The following is a 24,856-nucleotide window of genomic DNA, read 5'->3' on the forward strand; positions in this document are numbered from 1 at the left end:
TGGGTCTTCTGCTTGCCTAAACTCGTGTTCCGTCCAATGATATCGCTGGACGTTTGAGTATCTCTGGATACGAGATAAAACGTGCTAACAGACGTCGATAAAATGCCGGGATTGATAGATTCCATTTGGCGGAGGCTGTTGAAAGCCCTTTTTTGTCTGCGTTCTCTTACGAATTTCAGCGTTTAGACTCGCAGGATGCTAAATCCTGGAAACTATCTTGTCTTGAGTAGTTGCTTTCAACCTCTTCTGGGCCAGAAATTTCAATCCTGGAGAGATTTTTATCATTCGAGATAACAAATTCAATATCTTAGATTTTGCGGAAGGCGTCTTCTATTAATTCCACCTCCAAAAAACTGTTCCTTTTTGAGCAAGGATTATATTTCTGTTCTGGATCGTTTCTAAATTTTTGCGAAGCCTTATATTTCTTAACAAAGATGTCAAGTAGTAATTGAATTCATTAAAATTTACATGCATAGAGAAAAAAGTCAAGCTATACAGGGTGTTCAGCCAACCCTGGGAAAAATTTTAATGGGAGATTCTAGGAGCCAAAATAAGATGAAAATCAAGAATATCAATTTCTTGATTGAGGCTTCGTTAAAAAGTTATTAAAAAAATTAAATTAAAAAATTTCAAATCATTCTGGAAAAATTATTTTCGGATGTTAGGGTCAATTATAGTCATTTTTGGTGAATAGATATACTTCCCAAATCCTACGCATATTCGAGAAAAAAATTCTTTACCGAAACTATAACGTCTGACCATACCGTTGATATGATTCCCTGAATTTTTATGCGTATCTTTAAAACGTCATAACTTCTGAACGGATTGAAGGATTTTAGTGTTTCAAAAAGCAAACTACGCGTATTTTGGTGGAGAATATGTACAAATCGCAAAAATATTCGAAAAGTTGGTTCTTGACCCCGTAAAATGAGAAAAACCCCATAAAAATGGTTCAATTTTCAAACAACCATAACTCCTACAATAGTGAATATATTTCAATGAAACTTTTTCCTGAAGTAGAGCTCATGGATACCTACAAAAAAGTGTTAGACAATTTTTCTGTAGGGCGTCAAACAAAATTATTAAAAATCAAAAACGAATATGTAAGAAAAATCGACAGAGTATAGGTGCCTAAATTATTCGACGAAAAAAAATTTTTTCAAATCGTTCTGGAAAAATTATTTTTAGTTGTGGGGGTCAATTACAATCATTTTTGGTCAATACATATACCCCTGAAATCTTACGCACTTTCGAGAAAAAAATTCATTACCGAAAATATGGTGTGAGGCCAGAAAAGAATTGTCCAAAATTTCATGCGAATCTTTAAAACATCATAACTTCTGAACGGATTGGAGGATTTTAATGTTTAAAAAAGCAAACTACGCGTATTTTGACGAAGAATATGTAGAAATTCTAAAAATATTGAAAAAGTTGTTCTTTGACTCCGGAAAATGGAAGAACCCCCATAAAAATGGTCCAATTTTCAAACAGCCATAACTCCTACAATAGTGAATATATTTCAATGAAACTTTTTTCTGAAGTAGAGCCCATGGATACCTACAAAAAATTGTTAGACAATTTTTCTGTAGGGCGTCAAACAAAATTATTAAAAATCAAAAACGAATATGTAAGAAAAATCGACAGGTGCCTAAATTTTTCGACGAAAAAAAATTTTTTTAAATCGTTCTAGAAAAATTATTTTTAGTTGTGGAGGTCAATTACAATCATTTTTGGTGAATACACATTCCCTCGAAGTCCTACGTACTTTCGAGAAAAAAATTCCTTACCAAAAATATCATGTGTTGCCGGAAGTGTTTCTATAACTCTTTAACAAAGCCTCAATCAACAAATTAGTATTCTTGATTTTCCTTTTATTTTGGCCTCTAGAATCTCCCATTAAAATTTTTCTCAGGGGTGACCAAACACCCTGTATAATTATTGAAAATATCCTATTTTTAATGTAGCACTGTACCGTTATAGATAGATACTAAAATAGTGCAAATTTACATTTTTGCATTCAGTCTATATTGCAGAAGGTGTCCGTGTGACCCAAGAATCGACTAAATGGAACAGAAAATAAACACTTTGTCGAGAAAATATCGTAATCGATGGACCACTTATCGTTAGTTAGACTTCGATCGAATTGTTTGCCCGCGTATTTCACGGTCTTAAACGTCTCCCGATCTAAAACGAACTATGTTTTTCACCCCGAGAAATATTTCACGCCGTTGCTCGTCCGTATATAGTAGACGTACAATCTCCCGATACTGCTGCAACATCCGTGGCAGCCATCGACAAAACGTCACGTTTCATCGACGCCGTTTTTGAAGAGTCTTCTCGCTTCGCCAGCGTCCCTCCCCCATTTCCACTCCCACCCTTGGACACTGATGAAACTTTTCTCACCGGTTGACGGATGCGCGTGTTTCGCAACAACCCTTGTTTCTTCTCCGATTCCATGGCACGTTCGCTCGAACGACCGCCCACTCTATAAATCCACGATCTCGTGTCTAACGAGGCGAACGACCTTGCCTGAAACTTAAATTGAAATTCATGGTCCTTTTTGATTCCTCTATGCCTGGAGACTGCGAAATTGAAAACTTCTCCGTGCGGAAATAGGCAAACGACACTTTACAAATTCAGTTTCGCTCGATGGATCCCCCCCCTGTCGTTGATTCAATTTATTTTAAATTTTCTGTCGACGCTGGAACTGATGCTTGTTCTCAAGCTATCGATACATTTACGTTTTAAATTGATAACCTTATAAAAACCAATGAAATCGAAACCACTTACTGCGGAAAGATATCTACGAGGGTATAAATTTCAACGACTGAGAATCGAGACAGTCATTAAGCACGAATCACAAATTTGCGGGAGATATATTTGTAAAATCCTTTATCGATATTCCTTATACATATTTTACTCTCGTTTTAGGTTACTTTTTTATAAAGACTACTTTGGCTAAAACAGGAAATTTCTTTCAGTATCAACTTGATTGCAAATAATCGATGATGATTTATTTTCCAAGTAGATAGCAAGTAGTAAAGAGTCCTTACGAAGAGCTCAATGAAAATTATAATTCTAGAATACAAGGAAATTTCTTTTAGTATCGACTCGATTGCAAATAATCAATCATGATTTTCTAAGTACGTAGAAAGTAGTAAAGAGCCCTTACGAAGAGTTCAATGAAAATTACAACTCTAGAATACTAGGAAATGTCTTCTAATATCGACTTGATTGCAAATAATCAATTATGATTAATTTTCCAAGTGCATAGAAAGTAGTAAAGAGCTCTTACGAAGAATAAAATGAAAATTATAACTCTAGAGTACAATGTGCGGAGAGTTTCGATATTTTCGTTTCACTCGTCGAAACACGACAGAGGAGAAATAATTTCGAGAGGACGGAAGACCACGACGGTTTCGGTCCCGTGGAAATCCATTTCCATCGTTTCCTTCGGGGTCCCGATGACCGTAGGACCTTTCCACCGTCGGACAGATTTATCCTGACCCGACAAATTCACCTGTCCATGGATTTCAGCGGCTAGCAACCGTTGGGAGAATAAATCCCACGTCTGGAATGATAAACCGTCCCTGGCCCCGACGCGGCGACCGTTCCCTCTATACTTCTACTCTTTCATTTCCGCGTTTCGATTCCGGTTTCGTTGCGTTGACATCGAGATCCCACCTACGACCCCGATCTCGCGTAATCTGTTTGTTCCGCGGAAGTAACGCCGCGGTTTGCTTCCACTTCCGGGGCACTCAAGTCGACCGGAATCGTTGATGACGCTCGAAGCGTACGCAGCTTGATGACGGAGACGCGAGGAGATCGAAGGGGATCCTGGATGAAATATTACGAGGACGTAGATCGGTGATTCGCGAGGTACACGAGAATCCTTTTACTTAAGCTGAATAAAACAATCGACGATCCGGTGTAGCCTTGATAGAGTCTGTTGCTTTGGACGATATATCGTCGATGTTGAATAATTAAAGGCGTTATATCGTGAAAAATTAAAAAAAATCTTAGGCAGATCCAACAACCCTGATGGATCCGTAATTTATTTTTCAGTTTTAGTATCGATTCTTTTTTGAAAGGTGAAATAGAGTTTATGTATTGTAGAGTCAAGACATTTTTTATTGGATTCTTAGTTGTTAGTCGACTCAAAACGGTTAACATGTCGGAAGAGACGAAATTGGAGCCTGAGGATGACGTTTCCTAGAAAAACGTCAAAGGTCAGAACGTAGTTTGACGGGATTGGCATTCCGTGGACGACTTTGGTACCGTCATTACGCGTCGCGGGTTAACATTATGGATACCGGAGCCACGGAGATCCTGTTTCAGAGGTCCTTACTTTGTGTCGTTATTTTCGTTCCAATCGCGGTTTCTGGCACGCTCGACCCATACCTCGTTACTCACTTTTCCCGGCGATTCCCTCGACAAAGGAAGTGTACAGGACATCGAGTAGGATGCTCGACCTACTTCGACATATCGACAGCATCGTTTTCCTTATTTCCTCCAAGACGGTCAATCGTGGTTCAACAAGTACTCCGGAAGACGGGAGGATAATCATCGGAGATGCTTCTTCTCGTTCCCTCGATGACGTCACCGGCCTAGAGTAGCGTTTATCGGTTTCGCGGGGCTTCCCTTTGTCGGTTATCAATTGAAATCACGAAATAACCACCCAGTTGATTCCATGGCCGTGGAACTATCGATCGCGAGACCGTCGCGATCGCTATTAAAATCCTGCGTTCTTCCAATCGATGGAAATAACGAAATATTGGGGGGATTTATTAGCGGTGATTTTAATTAATAAAAGGTGTCCATGCGTCGCTTGACCTTCTAGTAAAGCAAATTTCAATTCTCGCCACACGTTGCGATACTTATTTCGCAATAAGTAAATATTATGATTATTTTTCTATCTCGGGGCGTATTTCTATCACGCGAAAAATTTTAATGGGAGATTCTAGAGGCCAAAATAAGACGAAAATCAAGAATATCAATTTGACGATTGAAGCTTCGTTAAAACAGTATTAAAAAATTAAATTAAAAAATTTCAAATCATTCTGGAAAAATTATTTTCGATTGCGGGGGTCAATTACAATCATTTTTGGTGAATAGACATACCTCCGAAATCCTATGCACATTCGAGAAAAAAATTCTTCACCGAAACTACAATGTCTGACCATAGCGTTGATATGTTTCCCTGAATTTTCATATCTATCTTTAAAACATCATAACTTCTGAACGGATTGAAGGATTTTAATGTTTAAAAAAGCAAACTACGCGTATTTTGACGAAGAATATGTAGAAATTCTAAAAATGTTCGAAAAGTTGATCCTTGACCCCGTAAACTGAAAAAACCCCAATAAAAATAGTTCAATTTTCAAACAACCATAACTCCTACAATAGTGAATATATTTCAATGAAACTTTTTTCTGAGATAGAGCTTAGAGGTACCTACAAAAAAGTATTAGACAATTTTTCTGTAGGGCGTCAAACAAAATTATTAAAAATCAAAAACGAATTCTTAAGAAAAATCGACAGGGGGTAGGTGCCAAAATTTTTCAGCGAGAAAAAAAAATTCCAAGTCGTTCTGGAAAAATTATTTTCGGTTGTGGGGGTCAATTGCAATCATTTTTGGTGAATACACATACCCCCGAAATGCTACGTACTTTCGAGAAAAAAATTCTTTACAACTCCCTGTATAAATCACTCAAAATTATAAGAACTCCAAGAATGTTAGACATTTTATGCACGTTGAAATGATTGGACAACTTCGTGGCGTTATTTAGAGCAATCCTGTTTTGTTTGCGTTTATATTAATATTAGTTACGGATGTTAATAAATTGCTTGCAAGCGAGCGTATTTAACAGTTGGGATTTTCGTAAAAATCGTATCTCGTCGGTCTGAATGACTTCGTTCCGCATTGTCGGGGCGCAGAAGTTCGCTGCTGCGATCGCGAAAAAGGAACAGGACGACGGGGACTGGTCAAACAAAATGAAGAAACGAAGGCAAGAGCTGTGGTTAACGCGGCCGGCGATCTCCTCGCGAAGCTATCGAGAGATCTTCTTAGAAGTGGTCCAGAGAGGATCAGGGGGCATTCCGCGAGTGGCGGAAGTTCGATGGGAGGGAGATTTGGCTCCACTTTTCCAAGTTTATTCCCGGTTCCTAGATTCGACTGGTTCCAGAGAGCCGGCTACCTATCCCGCCACCCATTAGAGGTATCCAATTTCTTTCGTTCGCTCTTTCCGACATTTTCCTTGACTTTTCTTCGGCCCGCGTTCCACCCTCTTCATCCTCTGTTTTGTTTTTTTTTTTTTTTTTTAATTGGATACAGCGGATGAATGCTTAGAAAAGTCTCCCACCGGTGAGAAAGGAACGATTTTTAATATAAATTCTATTTCTGTGAAAGATAATTTTAAGAATAATCAAGTGTGTATTACCTGTATTGCAAATAAAATAATTTCTGTGTAATATACGGGATCCGTCGAAACTTTCAGCGAGTCAGGAGGAAAACGAGGAGTGTAGGATAGAGGGTTGAGAGATTCCCGCGTTTATTCCCGACGTCCTTCGCAGACATTTTTATTTTTGGCCGGAGTGTTCCTCATTTCCCAGTTACGCGACGTCTTCTGAAATACCCTCATTATTCATCTTTCCCTCTCCCTTTGTCTCCGTTTAACTCTCAGGCACGTAGATGCGCAAAGATACACGTAACCCTCTGTCATACGGCTCCTTCCTCGTAATGCTCCTTATCTGGGACCTCAATTAGACGGTACGCCGTGATAATCTTTGAATGAACCGGTCTGAATGTACCTACCATTACCGTTTACCAGATTATCTGCTTTAATTATAGCGCGGTAGCAAATATTGTTCGGTAACAGGAGATTGCGAGGCCCTGGAGAAACGAAAGACCAAAAAGTGATTTCGCGAACAAATGCTCGGGTTAGAATTTCTGCGATCGCTCATGTCGTGATAAGCACGTTCGTGGAATTAATACAATTTAAATCCGTTTAAGATTTTTCTCCCTTTTATAAATTGCATATTTACTTTTTTTTAATTCTACTTTCACGCTCTAAAAAAAGGTAGTAAGGATGTTAGGGATGGTTACAGGTGTGTGGTCGGGCTCACTGATTTTGACACATTAAACATAGCTATATAAACTATATTATTTAATATTAGATTCACTCCAAACATTTCTCAGCCGTACCAATCAATTTATTATCACATTTATTTCCACAGTACTATCTAGGAATAGAAAGTACTATTATAGCTCAATTTATTTCCAAAAGATCAAATTCCTTACATTTTAAGTGGTTGGTATGTGTTGGCTCCCATAAACTTCGTAATCATTTAGCAAATAGAAAAGAAAACACTTATTTGTCATCACAATAATTTATTAACAATTCGAATATATAAACATAAAACGAGTTAGCAGGAAATGTTCAATGTTGATATATGAATAGTTCAATTCGTACAAGTTCTTGAAAATCCGAATCTAATTCTTTAAATCTTGAATTCTGAGCTCGTTCAGGTCGTTGTTTAAATACAAAAATTCTATTATAAAAGATGTCTTAATTTGCAAATCGGATCTGGCCCATCCTGTATGAGTCACTTTAAGTCCCACCCATCTATCTGGGCCCAAAATACCCCTTGAAAACTAACGATTCTACGGTTTAAACTTGGAGGATCTTGAACTCTCGTACTATTAATATTTGAAAGGAATAAAGAACGCGTTCTAAACTGTTCGACAATAACAATGTTTGAAAATCCAAACAGTATATTTACAATACACACTGTCCTTCGTTCGTCAATATGCATTTGATCTCAGCCTAAACACTTCCATCATCGATGCCAACGATAACGTTTACCTCTCGAGTCAACGTTGCTACGGTTTAAACATACGCTTCTTAGATGATATCCGAACGATCTTTGCCCCGCAGGTCGACTTGAGGCACCTGGCCCAGACCGAGGACTCGAACCGCATCGACGTCGGCATCGACCTGACCGACTACTACATTTCCGTCGAGTGGGACATCATAAAAGTGCCTGCCGTGAGGAACGAGGAGTTCTACATATGCTGCGAGGAGCCCTACCCAGATATCGTGTTCAATATCACCCTGCGCCGCAAGACCCTCTTCTACACGGTGAATCTGATTATACCGTGCGTGGGCATATCTTTCCTCTCGGTGCTGGTGTTCTACCTGCCCAGCGACAGCGGCGAGAAGGTGTCGCTGTCCATCTCGATACTGCTGTCGCTGACGGTGTTCTTCCTGCTGTTGGCCGAAATTATACCGCCCACGTCGTTGACGGTGCCGTTGCTCGGCATGTACCTGCTGTTCACGATGGTGTTGGTCACCCTGTCCGTGGTGGTCACGATCGCCGTGCTGAACGTGAACTTTCGCTCGCCCGTCACCCATCGTATGTCCAATTGGGTGAGGGTGGTGTTTATACAAGTGTTGCCGCGGTTTCTCTTTATGGAGAGACCGAAGAAGGACGACGACGACGAGGACGAGGACGCGGGCAGGAACGGCGCCGTCGGCGTCGACGTCGTGACCGTCGACGGCGAGCCGCTCGGCGACGAGGACGACGACGACGACGTCGAGGCGAGCAACGGGAAACAGACCGAGGGCATGCTCACCGATGTGTTCCATGTACCAGAGACTGATAAATACGACACGTACTACGGCAAGAGGTTCAGCGGGGAGTACGAGATACCCCAGCACGGGTTGCCACCCTCGGCGACCAGGTACGACCTTGGCGCCGTGGCGACCGTCGGGACCGTCGCGCCCTGCTTCGAGGAACCGTTACCCTCGCTGCCGCTCTCCGGGGCCGACGACGACCTCTTCGGCCCGGCTGGCCCCGCATACGTTCACGAGGACGTCAGCCCCACCTTCGAGAAGCCGTTGGTTCGCGAGATCGAGAAGACCATCGAGGATGCCAGGTTCATCGCTCAGCACGCCAAGAACAAGGACAAGTTCGAGAGCGTGAGTACTGTTCATTTTTTTTTTAATTTAATAAAGCCAGATTATAATTCAGCTTATTATTATAATAGAGCTGGGCTATAGTAGAGACAGATTATAATAACAGATTATGAAGGAGAGCAAATTGTAATTTGCGCCCTGGGCCTGCTAGTGGACTCGTCAGTAAGGCAACCATAGCAGTTTTCAATTTATATTAAATTTAGATCTGTTGGTAGTTAAAGATTACGTATTTTAATGAGTCAAATATAAATTGAATTGAAATATTGTTAGTTGGGGGTGAAGATCACATTTGCAATGATAATAGGGGTCAATGATCTCGCAACGTAAAACAAAACTAATTTCGCTATCGACTTGAATGAACACTCGTTTCAAAGGGCATTTCATCCCCTATCCCATGAACATAATTATTATTATTTATACTGTCTTCTATGTTTATTTTACAATTTACTTTAATGCTATATATCCAAAGCAGCAATTCCTAGTTTTGAATTCAAATAGTAAAATAAGTTTCTCAGGGCATATAAATTAATAAGACCTACAGGTTTATAAAAATTTATAAATCAGTGAATCCATGAATATAAAGAAATAAGTACATTTAACAGTTCAAAATTTTCAAGTTGAAATATTAAAGGAAATAAATTTGGGCAGGGTTTATGAATTTTAGCGAAGTTAGAAAAATAAGTACTAAGACAAACTTTAACCCTTAAGTGGATTATTGCATATTTAAACAATTATTTAATATACATCAATGCAATTATTTGAAAATTTATGTAATCCTCCATTAGTTCATTATTTTTAAAATGCTTTAAAGTAAAGTTGATTTCCATTTATCAATTTGGTAAAAATCAAAATTAAGTAAAACAATTCAGTTGAGATTGAGAGTCCACTTAAAGGTCACGTTAGGTATGACATTCTAATCGTTAACTATTCTATTTATTATTCCGTCGATATTATCCAAGCATCCTTCCTCGAAGCCTCGTGAATGTTATTGAAAATCGAACGACTGCGAATCAGCGTTGGGAATCGATGCCTCGGTTAGGAAAGTAGAACGATGCACGTTGAAATAATAAAAGCAGCGTGTTCGTTTGTGCCGCTGGAAGAATATCAAGCGGGAGAACGCGAGGCCGTCGGATCCGAAAGAACGCTCTTTAATCTATACGAGTAATCCCGCGTCATGGGATCGGTAATGGCCCGTGCGAATCACAGCGAATCGACCTGGCACTGGCTGTGATTACCAGCTACGGCTCAGGTACGCCCTGGTCAGCGAAAGCAAATTATAACGAATCAGCCGCGGGAGTCGTGATTCGAAACCCGATAGGGTAGCGGCGGTAGTATCGGATCGTATTAATCAGCCGTAAGCGCCTCGGGATCCGATTGCTGTTAATAGGTTCGTTTCCGATTGTCCGACGCCATTTGATTTCGACGATTCCTTCGATCAAATTCCTGTCCAGGGTGTCCGCGCTTACGTCCAAGGGTAGATGAAATTACAGTGGATCATCCAACCCCGCTTAAACCAACTAAAACAACTCAATCAGAAATCTACTTGCGACGATCGTGTTAATCGCTGATTCGGAACTCGTCGAGAATTAAATTAAATTTTGTTAAAGTATTTACTGATTCAGGGAGGGAATTTTTTTTAAAAAATAATAGTTTGGGACTCTGAAAAATAATACAGGGTGTTCGGCCATCCCTGGGGAATATTTTAATGGGGGATTCTAGAGGCCAAAATAAGACGAAAATAAAGAATACCAATTTTTTGATGGAGATTTCGTTGAAAAGGTATTACAATTAAATTCAAAAATTTCAAATCGTTCTGGAAAAATTATTTTCGGTTGCGGGGCCGAATTACAATCATTTTTGGTAAATAGACATATCCCCGAAATCCTATCCACTTTCGAGAAAAAAATTCGAGTAGGTGCTGAAATTTTTAGACGAAATTAAAAAATTTCAAATCATACTAAAAAAATTATATTTAGTTACAGTGGACAATTACAATCATTTTTGGTCAACAGACATACCCCCGAAATCCTACGCACTTTCGAGAAAAAAATTCTTTACCGAAAATATAATGTCTGACCATACCGTTGATATGTTTCCCTGAATTTTCATGCGTATCTTTAAAACGTCATAACTTCTGAACGGATTGAAGAATTTTAATGTTTAAAAAAGCAAACGACGCGTATTTTAGTGTAGAATATGTAGAAATTCTAAAAATATTCGAAAAGTTGTTCCTTGACCCTCTAAAATGAGAAAAACCCCATAAAAATGGTCCAATTTTCAAACAGCCATAACTCCTACGATAGTAAATATATTTCAGTGAAACTTTTTTCTGATGTAGAGCTCATAGGTACCTACAGAAAAGTATTAGACAACTTTTCTGTAGGATGTCAAATAAAATTATCAAAAACGAAAAACGAATTTTTAAGAAAAATCGACAGGGGGTAGGTGTCTAAATTTTTCGACGAAAAAAAAAATTTCAAATCGTTCTCGAAAAATTATTTTCGGTTGCGGGGGTCAATTACAATAATTTTTGGTGAATAGACCCCTACCCCCGAAATTCTACTCCCTTTCTAGAAAAAAATTCAGTACGGGCGGACTTTAAACGTTAATAACTTTTTAACGAAGCCTCCATCAACAAATTAGTATTCTTGATTTTTGTCTTATTTTGACTTCTAGAATCTCCCACTAAAATTTTTCTGTAGCTTCTGCAGATTTGTTAATTTTTTCAATTTCTCGCGTCGTTCGATGGAAAATTCAAAAGTAAGAATATTTTTCGAGTATTAATTTTCAAACTCCGTTGAGACCGAAATCACCGACACGGGATATTGCACATGCTATGAATACGATCAATATTCTTTTGTTTATTCGCGTACAATGCACACAGAAAAATTTCATTTCGAAGTTTATTACATGCTTTAATCATGATGGGAAATTCATATTGATCGGTGACATCGTATTTTTATTGAAAATGCTTAAATGTTTCGGATGTTTTCTATCCACCAAGGGCTGGGAATTATTGTATAATTCAGCACTGTTATTGGCGATGCAACTGATGAACTCCGGACGCTGTCAGTTTAATTATTTCTTTCGAAATTTCTACACACGAGGCGCAATAAATATTTCGCTCTATAAAGTCTTGAATAAGGATATTGAAAAATATTTTAAATACTTACTACTTCTGGGGGCCTGTAAATTTGGAGGATGCAAAAACCATTTTTGTACCAACTTTTAATATTAATTTGATCTTAGTAACACGCAGTACAAGTTTGATCATGACATCTTTGAACATATACATGGTGAGCCATGAATCCCCAAGATTTTTCAACCCTTTTCTATGGTCTGACAACAAAATGTTTCCTATCGAAGTTAATTAGAATTTAACTGATATGAAATTGCAGTCGAAATTGATTTTCTATAAAAAATTAAGATCACTGTTATATTTTTTAATGGAACGAATTCGTCGAGACTAATTCAATGAGATTTTCAAATGACATTGAAAGAAAAATTGCCATGAATCGATTGCCACAATATTTGAAATTATTCGACGATACATAACATTAATGTCTCTCATTTGTACGAAAACAAATGAACATAAACATTACAAAAATAAAAGAAAAATTTATATAAAATGTATAGAAATGTACAAAGAAGTTCTCTAATTGGAGCTACACATAAGACTTTAACACAAATAATATAACTTTGCGTTGTAGAAGGTAAATACAGTTCGAACGTTTAATTTAATTACTAATTATATGCGCCTTTTTAACATGCGTGGTTTTAGTTTAGTTTTGCATAAAACTTTTATTTTTTGTGTTAAGTTCTGAATTTGAATAAATGTTATGCTATTAATAAATCATTCGCAATGTTTACTTTCATTTGTTTACGTCCAAATGCGAGATCTTAGTGTTACGTATCACTGAATTATTTCAAATTTTGTGGCCATCGATTCATGGCAATTTTCCCTCCAATCATTCCTTCAGTCATCTGAAAGTCATCGTTCAGATCGTTGAATTCATATCGATGTCACTATGAAGTTAAAAATATATTAATCTTAATTTTCTATCGAAAATCAATTTATTTTTAAATTGGAACAATTTCAATCTTGTCAGTTAAATGCCGATTAACGTTCGATAGGAAACATTTTGTTGTCAGCCCATCGAAAGGGGCTGAAAATTCCTATGGACTAATGCGTGCCTCAGCCTGTATATTCCACATCGACGAGCGTTGCATGCCAGAACGATCGAATTGATCAGATCGGTAAGTGTACGCAAATGATTTGAACGCGTGGGCGTTTGTCGTGAGCCCGCGAGCGGTCGCGTCGCGTATCCTCTGTCGCGAATTACGTTCCCTCCAGTTTCAGGAATTAATTCTTGCTTCTGTGCGTGGTAGTGGGGGTAGCGTGAAGCCGCCATAACCGATCGTTAGCATCGGGGCAGTCATTTTCCATTTGGACTCGACTCGAAATCGGTCCGCGTGCCACGGATGCTAACGAGCGTCCCGCGGCGCTCGACGCTCGGCGACCAGGGCGCACTAATGTCCCGTGACAAGGGTTTTAATTAAAATCGTGATTCCTCTGGCTGACTCCCGCGTACTGAACGCGAGAGAGAACGAGCAAGCTGGCCAGCGCGGAGAGTGCGCGCGTTCCTCGTGTCGCCGAAGAAAAAAGAATGTCTACACGCGGTGGGTGATAAAGACAAAAGGACAACGAGTTCTTTGAAGGCGGTGGCAGCCTGGTTAGCGTATTATTAGTTGGGCAAACTACCCCTTTACCGTCGACGGCACGCTTCCACCTCGCGTTCCGCCGTGAATAGGCGAGTTAACCAACTCCGCTACGCGCTTTGACTTCGAGCAAAGACCTGTTCCGGCGTTACGTGGCGATACCAACCAGAGAAAAAGAGACGCAGGTAGGCCCGATAACCCATTCGAAGGTCGCTGGCGATCGTTCCCCATCAATCTTCGCGACGCTGACGTCCGCCTCGACGCTGCGCAGGCGTCCGTTATAACTGTATTTTTGGTGTACAGGTGCAATGGAGAATCCATTATTTGATAAAGGTACGTGGAAACACGCCGATGTTGACGTTTAGATGCTTGTATACCGGCGAAAACGGAGTTGTTTTACAGTGAAACGTGATAAAACTCACCTAAACATCAAATGCTGAATTAGAAGCAGTCCAGTGTATTTGTTTTCATTGCATTACAGCTAAACCAATGGTTAGATCCCCATATTAACTGTATTTTTAGTGTGCAAATGCAATGGAGAATCCATTATTTGGTAAAAGTACGTAGATATACGCCAATAATAACGTTCAGATCCCAGTAAAAACACAGTCGTTTTACGGAGAAACATAACAGAACTTAGCTAAACATTAAGTGCTATCAGTTCTATTCAATTAGGAGTGATTGAATACATTTGTTTTCATTGCATTAGAGTTAGAACTCCGTTATGCTTCCGCAGGATGTAGGCTCGTTATTCAATCGTCTGACCAAACGTAGAATTTTCTACTAGAAGTATTTGGCGGAGAAATATTTTTTTCGAAGTTTATGGATTATGATAATTAGAATTTTATTATAAGCAGATACAATGTAATTCGAAATATATTTTTCACGAGATCCTCCACTGTACCTGGATCCTCGAAAGAATACATAAAGAAGTCCTCCGCGTGTTGTCGGTCAAGTAGCAGTCGACAGGAATTGAAATACGTGCGAAATGAAACAGTTTCTCAGGAACAGGATTGGCAAACGGATTATCTGGCTCGAACGACGACTATTTGGAGTTATCCTTGGTGATTCACAGCTCGATAAAGCCATCGCGAGCTGCGCACATTCCGTGAGAAATGGTTGACCACGGTCTGACCATATTCGGGATTTTCTACTGATAGGAAATTCTAAGAGCATCCGAGATTCCATGAACGGGGTTTTATTGTCGATATAACGCCAGTGACAACACTGTCCCGTGACAAATTAATAAGAGGAACAGTGTCCTCGAATAATTAGTCAACTTTTGCCCAATTTATCGCGGATCATTCGACTAGAATAATAAACTCGTGGTACATGTTAAGGAGAATTTATTTTACGGTGGTCGGATGATACAATCTTGAAGTTTTAACGATCGTTAAGCTCGCCAAAATTTTCAACAAATTACAAGTGGATCGTACATAGAGCGGACGTGTTTGCGTGAAAGTTTCCCCACATCAGGCAACTCCGTCCCAAAGTTTGGCCAGCTTCGAAGAGGTAAAACTCCGGAAATTGGTTCAGACGTTGACGTCCTCTTCATCCTGAGAATTTCCAAGTTGAGACATTCGTCCGAGCTGACCGTAAATTCGAACAAATTTATGCTTCCTGTGCTATATCTGCATAGGAAACGTGTCACGCGTCACAGTTCCACGAATCCATCGTGTATCGAGTTTACACGCTTTCCAGCTAAAGAACTCTTCGTCCTCGGGACAGAGCAATGTTCCATACACTTTTAATACTGAAAACAAAGAAATTTTTACATGACACTTATCTGTATATATTTCAGAACCAGGAAATAATAGTTAATTTGTTTATTCGTTTGGCTTATCATAGATCTAAGATTCCTCAATGTCTGAAAATTAATTACTGAGGAGTAACTTAAATAATGTCTTTAATGTAGGGACTGAATCTATCATTACTGCATATTCAATCAGTTGAAATTAAATTTCCTCGAATTTAGAGAACACTCAATAATAAAAGCAAGCATTCTAGCATCGTAATAATCGACCAAGGATTGAAAGAACACAATTTTCCAGAGTTTAATTTCGAATCAATTTAAGTAAGTTACACAGAAGGGAGGGCAACCAAGCAACACGGAGGATTTAAAGGAATCGAATCGCAAGCCATGTAAGTTGTACCATTCGAATGCATAGGAGGCCTTAAAGGTCGAATCGTTGGACCGTGTAATTCTCTTTTGAAGAAGCTACGCAGCTTCTCGCGGGACCGCAAGATCGTAAAGGTTCTTTTCATCCGCTCGAGCCCTCCGGTAGTTTGGGTGTAAGATTTTTCCCCCGTTTCTCGATCGCCCCGTTCGCATGGAACGCGTTTGATAAAGATTCAGGCGGCCGATTGAAGCGCGTCAGCGTTTACAGGTAGCTCGAGAGCGACGGGGCTTAACAAATTTGTCGACGCAGCGGGTGGCGCACCTGCTTCCCGGAAGTTACGAGTTCCCCGACTGACCGTCGGTCCATGAAATCCGCTCGGAACACTCGTTCTGCGGCGTTCAAACGAATCACGAAACAGTTAATTTCGCGACGGTTTGCGGTCCAGCTGTACCGCGCGGACGAAACTACTGTCTCGTTTTAATCTCATTCGGGGGAGCATGTGTTCCGGGAAAGTTGATTAATGTCAGTTATTGGGGCGAGCGTAGAGCCTTCGGGGAATGGCGCATTCGATCGCAAAGAAGACGAGATTCGACTAAGAACCAAAGTTATAATCGGTGCCGATCAGTGCTAAATGCTGAGAGATAAAGGGTCAGAGATAAACAATCTTTAACAAAATATACAGGATATTCTGCATTTCTCCATATACACTTCAGCAATGTGTTCTACAAGTAAAACTGAGACTAAAATGTCATGTAACAAACAATCCATAAATGTTAAGAAGTTAAAATAAGAAAAAATATATACAATGAAATAAAATCAATCTTCTGCGAGCATACGATATCGTGAGTTTCTTTACAATTTACTCAACATAAACTTGAACAATAGTTTCAAATTTTACCGAAGAAAGAATACTTTAGCTCCCAGGATAAATGATACAAACTAAATTCTGATAAAGAAATGTTTAAGTTATCCACGTTTTTCGTACCTCAAATATCAGTTGCTCTCTTTAAACAAAATTTTAGTAAATAAGAAAACATTTCATATTTTTTATTACGTGACACTTTGGTGTTATTTTTACTTGTAGAAAAATGTATGTGAAACATCCCATAAAATACTCCTAATGCTAAACCCTCGAATCTCTATCCTCCGTTCCAACGTTTACAAATTTCTTCCGTTTTAAACGGTGGGCATAAAGTCCCGCTCGCGTGCACGGAAACGCGGAGACCCATTTTGCGTTTTCATCGACGCATAACGCGTGCATCGACGTAGATACGGGGACACATTTGGCAGCGAGCGGAACTCCACCGCAGTGCGTTCCCGGGCCAGACAGTTCGCGTCGATAATTCATGGGCGCCGCCGCGACTTTCCGCGTCCCCGATCACCGAGCTACCGGCGGAGTTTCGCTCTTCCGCGGCAACCGGAAGTCCCCGGTTGACGTGGCCAGCGCGCGGAAATCGAAGCATCTCCGGGATCCGCGGCTCGAGGGATCCGCGCGCTGGATAGATCGAATTTCGCCACGATCCGCCTTGGTTCCGCATGCAGATTCAACGAGCCGAGATTCTGAATGAAATTCAGATTCAAAGAATTTTTGGAACCCGTTCCCAGCTGAATCGATCGCCACTTCCACTCGATATCATAAACTTTTATGAAATTAGATTATGTTATTATTTAGTTTCACTTAAGAATTGCAGGACTCGATTCTAAGATTTTCGTCTGTTACTCTTTGTTACCAAATCTACATATTCTACACTAAAGATTTCAGGGATATGTGTATTGACCAAAAATGATTGTAATTGACTTCTACAACTGCAAATAATTTTTCCAGAACGACTTGAAAAAATTTTTTTTACTTACAGCTTACCTCCTGTTGATTTTTCTTAAAACTTCGTTTTTGATTTTTAATTATTTTGTTTGACGGCCTACAGAAAAATTGTCTAATACTTTTTTGTAAGTAGCCATGAGCTCTATTTCAAAAAAAAGTTTCATTGAAATATATTTATTATTTTAGGAATTATGGCTGCTTGAAGATTGGACCATTTTTATGGGGGTTTTCTCACTCTACAGGGTTAAGGAAGAACTTTTCGAATATTTTTGCGATTTGTACATATTCTCCACCAAAATACGCGTAGTTTGCTTTTTTAAACATTAAGATCGTCCAATTCGTTCAGAAGTTACGATGTTTTAAAGATACGCATGAAATTTCAGTAGAACGTCTAAAGAATTGGTCGGACATACAATTTTCGGTAATGAATTTTTTTCTCGAAAATGCGTAGGATTTCGAGGATATATGTATTTACCAAAAATGATTGTAATTGACCCGTGCAATCGAAAATAATTTTTCCAGAACGATTTGAGAAATTCTTTTTTCGCCCTAAAATTTCAGCTTTTATGAAATTGATTTATGTTATTATTTTTCTGAGTTTAATTTCACTTAAGAATTACAAGACTGAATTCTAAGATTTTCGAATATTAATATAATCTCTATTACCAAGAATATTACTCTGTTACCAAGAATAATCTCAAATAGAATTCTTAGAATTCGAACACGTTTATACTTTCAACCAAAATAATTTGTGTTACGATCCGACGAAACTGAATTCGACTACCAGAATCTGAGCCTTCGTTAACGTCTAAAATTTTAAGATCCAAGAAACGAACAATCTCGAAAGCAAATCACGTCCACGGTGTAATAAAAATAAGTTTCTCGGATGTACAAAGTACATCAAGTTGCACGGCGAAAGATAGCACATGAATTATGAAAGAATCGAAGGATAAAAACGTGGAATCGGATAACAGCGAGGAAATCCATATTCTCACGATTCCCTCGAGACCGTGGAATACCGAATAAGTTTGCGAAGAATATATTTCGTACCAAACATCGCAAAGCAGGCGCGGTGATTGCAAATTTCCCTGAAATAATAAGAATCGATTATTCCGTTAAAATTGAAGACACCCTGTAGGTCCGTCCAGCGCGTTATCGATCAAAGTTGCTCGCGACACGCCACGGGAATCGTGTCTCGTAGCACAAAAACGGATCCTGGATTTTGTTTCATCGCTTTGCTATCAATTTTCTTCTCGTTCGCGATTACATTTTAATCTGCAATTATTTCGACTACGAGCGCTCGTAGCTGAAAAATTCCCCCCATATAATAGCGCTGTCCATAAAAATTGCTGTCTGTAGAAAAAAAAAGTGATCGATTAAATTTCAGCCGCAGAGAAGTAACGATGGTGGGGGAGAGCTGCTCGCGTTTTCAACGCGCCAGCATTGATAGCACCCTTTTTACGCTCGAGTTTCATAAAACACGTCCGTAATATCGGAAAAAGTGGAACGTAGAGTGTAATAATAGCGCCGTTACTTCTAAGGGTCGCCCGTTAAAACAAAAACGATATTCCACGACACTTTCTGGAGACACCAGCCTTCGCCGGGCGAATTATCATATTTTCGGCTGTCGAAGTTCCGGGACGAACTTCGCCGCCCGCCGGCCAAGTAACTATAAAGTGTGCTAAAAACTACATTCAAGTTCGTAACTACCAGTGTCCCCTTCCCCCCTCCGTTCCGTTGGCCCCGCCCCAACAAAACAGCGAGTCGAACTTCCGTCAGCCGGTCGTTTTCTGACGAAGTTCTTCGTCAAAATAGTTACCGAAAGATCGGCAACTTCGAAGCCTTGGCGTCTCGATATCGTATGATACGAAACGAACTGGTCTTTCGAATGCAGGCCACGCGGGGACTGGTAAGAACAATCTTCGAAAATAATCCTTAAAACTTCACATTATTAAACAGAAGTTCGCTCGGTTTTCTGTCGAAGTTCAATTCTACTATTATTTATTAAAAACAATGTCACAGCATTGGTATCGGTGGAAAGTTCATTTTCTTCATTTATTTCGATGTTGCATTATCTGTTCAGAGACTTCGTAATATAGATGAAAAGGAAAATAAAAGTGAGATAGAGCGTGACACGTATTTTAAGGTCTTCGATCATTATTTTTTGGGGGGAGAAAGCTATACAGAGTGTTCGGCCACCCCTGGGAAAAATTTTAATGGGGGATTCTAGAGGCCAAAATAAGAAGAAAATCAAGAACACTAATTTATTGATGAAAGCTCCGTTAAAAAGTTATTAACTATTAAATTCAAAAATTTCAAATCGTTCTGGAAAAATTATTTTTCGTTGCAGGGGTCAATTATAAGCATTTTTGGTGAATAGACATATCCCTGAAATCCTACCCACTTTCGAGAAAAATAATAGGGTAGGTGTTGAGATTTTTTGGAAGAAAATAAATTTTTCAAATCGTTTTAAAAAAATTATTTTCGGTTGCAAGAGTCGATCGCAATCATTTTTGGTCATTAAACATATCCCCGAAATCCTACTCAGTTTCGAGAAAAAAATTCCTTACCGAAAATATAATTTCTGGCCAGAAATGTCTGCCCGAATTTTCATGTGAATCTTTAAAACGTCATAACTACTGAACGGATTGGACGATTTTAATGTTTAAAAAAGCAAACGACGCGTATTTTGGCCAGGAATACATACAAATCGCAAAAATATTCGAAAAGTTGGTTCTTGACCCCGCAAAATGAGGAAAACCCCATAAAAATGGTCCAATTTTCAAACAGCCATAACTCCTACAACATTGAATATATTTCAATGAAACTTTTTCCTGAAACAGAGCTCATGGGTACCTACAAAAAAGTATTACACAACTTTTCTGTAGGGTGACAAATAAAATTACTAAAAATTATAAACGAATTTTCAAGAAAAATCGACAGGGGGTAGGTGCCTAAATATTTCGGTGAAAATAAATTTTTTCAAATCGTTCTGGAAAAATTATTTTCGGTTCTGGGGGTCAATTACAAGCATTTTTGGTGAATAGACATACCCCCGAAATCCTACTCAGTTTCGAGAAAAAAATTCCTTACCGAAAATATAATTTCTGGCCAGAAATGTCTGCCCGAATTTTCATGTGAATCTTTAAAACGTCATAACTTCTGAACGGATTGGACGATTTTAATGTTTAAAAAAGCAAACGACGCGTATTTTGGCCAGGAATACATACAAATTGCAAAAATATTCGAAAAGTTGGTTCTTGACTCCGTAAAATGAGAAAAACCCCATAAAAATGGTCCAATTTTCAAACAGCCATAACTCCTACAATAGTGAATATATTTCAATGAAACTTTTTTCTGAAACAGAGCTCATGGGTACCTATAAAAAAGTATTAGACAACTTTTCTGTAGGGCGTCAAATAAAATTACTAAAAATCATAAACGAATTTTCAAGAAAAATCGACAGGGGGTAGGTGTCTAAAATTTTCGGCGAAAATGAAAAGTTTCAAATCGTTCTAAAAAAATTATTTCTAGGTTCTGGGGTCAAATACAACCATTTTTAGTGAATATACATACCCCAGAAATTCTACGTCTTTTCGAGAAAAAAATCCAGTACGGGCATCAACAAATTAGTATTTTGATTTTCATCTTATTTTGGCTCCTAGAATCTTTCATTCAAATTTTTCCCAGGGGTGGCAGAACACCCTGTATAACTTCGTTTTTTTCGGAATTTCTCTCGACTTACGATACAACATCTCGAAGTCTGCGTCGTTCGCGTTTTCTATTGGAAACAATGGCGCGATCGAACGTTATCCAACGATCGGGGGACGTTCCCGAATGTGTAAATAGCCGAACGGAAACGACAGCTAAAATCGAAGGATGCAGCGATAATGGCGCGATAGAGATTTCGATTCGCGAAAGGGTTTGCACGAACCGACGAAACGGTGCTCCCGGCGCCGGGTTGCTCGCGCGAAATACTAAAACAGCCCTCCCGGCAGGAAGTGCCCCTGCAGGAAGAAGGACGTCGTGCCCGAGCGTACGCTTCGCCGCGTTGGCAAACGTTTGAAACTGAGATTACGTTTCTGATTTCAATTTCGCGCGTCCGGAATCAGTCGGCGTTCCAGCCCTCTGATAATCCCGTTTCCTCCGATCTAATCGAGCCGAGCTCTAAATACAAAAATTCGCGACAATGGGGGTAGAATAATAGCACGTCGTGGACGGACACACGAAAAAACGAACTGCGTTTTATCATCGAACCATGGAACCTGGACCGTTGCAACACACCCACGCCGGGCTTTCTTCGCCTTTGGTGGATTGGCTCGACGCCAGAGACGGGTGTCAGGAAGGTGCTGGGAGAAAAGGACTTGGCCGTCATGATCCTGGATTAAGCAAACTTTTTTCTATCGCTGCGTATTCCTTCCCACCGACGGTCTGCCTCCCTCGCGTCTGGGCTTGGAATTATTCGAAAAAGTTGAATGTAACATTCATGAATCGATTTTCCTCCTTCGTGATTCTTAATGGGTTATTGGGTTTTACTCAGATTGTATTGGACTAATTTATGACGACGTAAATTAATCAAATTTAACAGATCGTGCAATAATATATACCACTTGTTTAGAGTAGAACCATGTTCACTTTCTCACTCCTTACTTAGTACGATAAATTCCTGGAGAAAATTCAGTTTAGATTGTAAAAGTAGAGGGTACAACTTTTAAAATCATTCTAAAAAGATTGTTGTAACATTTTGTTTCGTGATCTTACAATAATTTCTGGTCACACGTTATATTTTTATTAAGGAATTTTTTTTCTCGAAAGTGTGTAGGATTTGGGGAGTATGTGTATTCACCAAAAATTATTGTAATTAATCCCTGTAGCTGAAAATCATTTTTTCAAAACGATTCGAAATTGTTTTTTTCACTGAAAAATTTAGATACCTATGCTCTGTCGATTTTTCTTAAAAATTCGTATTTGATTTTTAATAACTTCGTTTAATACTGTACGAAAAAGTTGTTTAGTACTTTTTTATAGGTATCTATGAGCTCTACTTCTAGAATAAATTTCAAAGAGATCCATTGATTATTGTAGGAGTTATGGTCGTTTGAAAATTGTACCACTTTTATGGGGTTTTTCTCATTTTACGGGGTCAAGGAACAAATTCTTGAGTATTCTTGGAATTTCTACATATTCTACACTAAAATACGCGTTGTTTGTCTTTTCAAACATCAAAATCCTCCAATCCGATCAGAAGTTATGATGTTTTGAACATACGCAAGAAATTTCAGGGAAACATATCAATGGTATGGTCAGACATTATATTTTCGCTAAGGAATTTTTTTCTCGAAAGTGCGTAGAAATTTGGGGACATGTCTATTCACCAAAAATGTTTGTAACTCACCCCCGCAACCGAAGATAATTTTTTTAGAACGATTCGAAATTTTTCAATTGCGCTGAAAAATTTGTCCACGTATCTGTCGATTTTTCTTAAAAATTCATTTTTGATTTTCAATCATGAATAATATACCGACACAGTTTATTAATAAAAAATAAAATACATAAAATTCCTACGCCTTATTCGTCAACTGTTCTTATTGCTCAACTTCTTTGTTTGTGTAGAATATAATCCGTAATATTTACTGAAGAATAGTCGATATAAATATGCCAGTTATTCTGACATTTCGAATAATCGGAATTTTACTGTAATATTTTTAGTCGTGTAATGAGAGTGCATTATTGGATCGAGAGAACTTAGGAGGTTTCGTTTATCCGGATAAAAGATTAGGCACGCATGAGCGTTGCGAGGGGTAAACGACACGCTGGGAGGTTGTATGGAATTGAAAGTGAACGATATTCCAGGCACCGTTCCCGTGGAAGTATCATAAAAGTATCGGGTGTCCGTTTTATCGTCCACTTCCTCCCTTGTCAAGGAGGAAATCGAATGGAGTCAATACACCCTCGAGATGACGGATCAGTTGTCTCTCTCTCTTTCTCTCTCAACTATTCTCGAGCGATATAGGGCGGCTCTGTATGTGTCGTAAGGGTTCTCGATTGAAACTTCGTAGATAGGACTTGCCTTTTAGCTACGTACATAAAGTGACTGGGAGCACGTATGATGGATCCACCCCGACCGCTGAGTAGATGATACTTTGCCTCGACGAGGGAGCAGAACTTCTGGAAAATGTTTCTTATTTCCACAGAAGAACCTACCTGAGCAGGAAAGTGTGTTTGCGATTGGTCTATCGAACGAAGTATTGTATTTATGGCAGGGGTGTATTTTCTTCCTTCTATCGTAGATACACAGACGTAGAAGGCATAGACAACAATGTTCAGTGAATAAACATTGCTTCGTATTATATGAAAAATTAGAATCTGTCAAACTCTGTTAACGTTGAAATGTACACAGTAAATGTACCATTACATTTCACTCGTAAATCGATATGTAAGTAGTGGATAAATTGTTAAACGTATACACTTATACTGTTACTAATTTGTTACTGTTCGCCTGTTCTCTGTCTTCAATTTTAATCCACTATAGTACAGACTTGGGGTTTTCGTGGCCGGTGTTCCCATCATCAGTTGAGACTCCCGGGCGTAAACTATGACCATGTAGTAAAGTGGCCCCGAAGTTTCGCCAATGCTGTAGCTCTAGGTTCATTAAAGCTGAGGTTGCGTTCATGCTGTCAACGGCGCTTGATGAATCTACCTACACTCCTGATGATTCAACGATCACATTTCCTCTACGAACGTTATTCTCAGGATTTCATACTTTAAACAAATGCGAACGTCCTGGATTTAATTGTTTACAAGCTCATACTACCGTAACAATAAACATTGGAAAATAAAACATACGAAAAAAGAATTCTATTCTCCTTGTGTTAGGGAATTGTCAACGTAATCCAACATTTGGCATAGTTATTCTTTAATATTAAGGAAACAGATTGCATTTGACGATATCTATAAGTGTCAGGATAATATAACATTACTAATTCCATACTTGTTTATGATTTCAAACATTCTATTTAAAGTACGTCTGCAGTATTTCTAGAATACATGCTTCAAATGATCATTTGGATGTTCTCCTTACTTGATTTCAGAACATTACTTACCTTTTTTTTTAATAAAAATATATTATGCTCTTTTTGGGACAATAATATACAGGATGTTCGAACACCCCTGAAAAAAATTTTGAGGCGAGATTCTAAAGGCTAAAATAAAACGAA

The 24,856-nt window shown here is 38.9% G+C and overlaps 1 protein-coding gene across 1 annotated transcript in view; it reads left to right on the forward strand.

The window, feature by feature from the left end:
* The window catches only part of Nachralpha1 (nicotinic acetylcholine receptor alpha1), a 220,193-nt gene that overhangs the window by 193,675 nt on the left and 1,662 nt on the right, over positions 1-24,856 (forward strand). The window contains exon 6 of the mRNA XM_076765412.1: positions 7,938-8,981. Coding sequence (XP_076621527.1) covers positions 7,938-8,981 — 1,044 coding nt within the window. The remainder of the gene's footprint in view (positions 1-7,937; positions 8,982-24,856) is intronic.

The sequence above is a fragment of the Colletes latitarsis genome, chromosome 5 (assembly GCF_051014445.1).
Source record: "Colletes latitarsis isolate SP2378_abdomen chromosome 5, iyColLati1, whole genome shotgun sequence".
NCBI classification, from domain to species: Eukaryota; Metazoa; Arthropoda; class Insecta; order Hymenoptera; family Colletidae; genus Colletes; species Colletes latitarsis.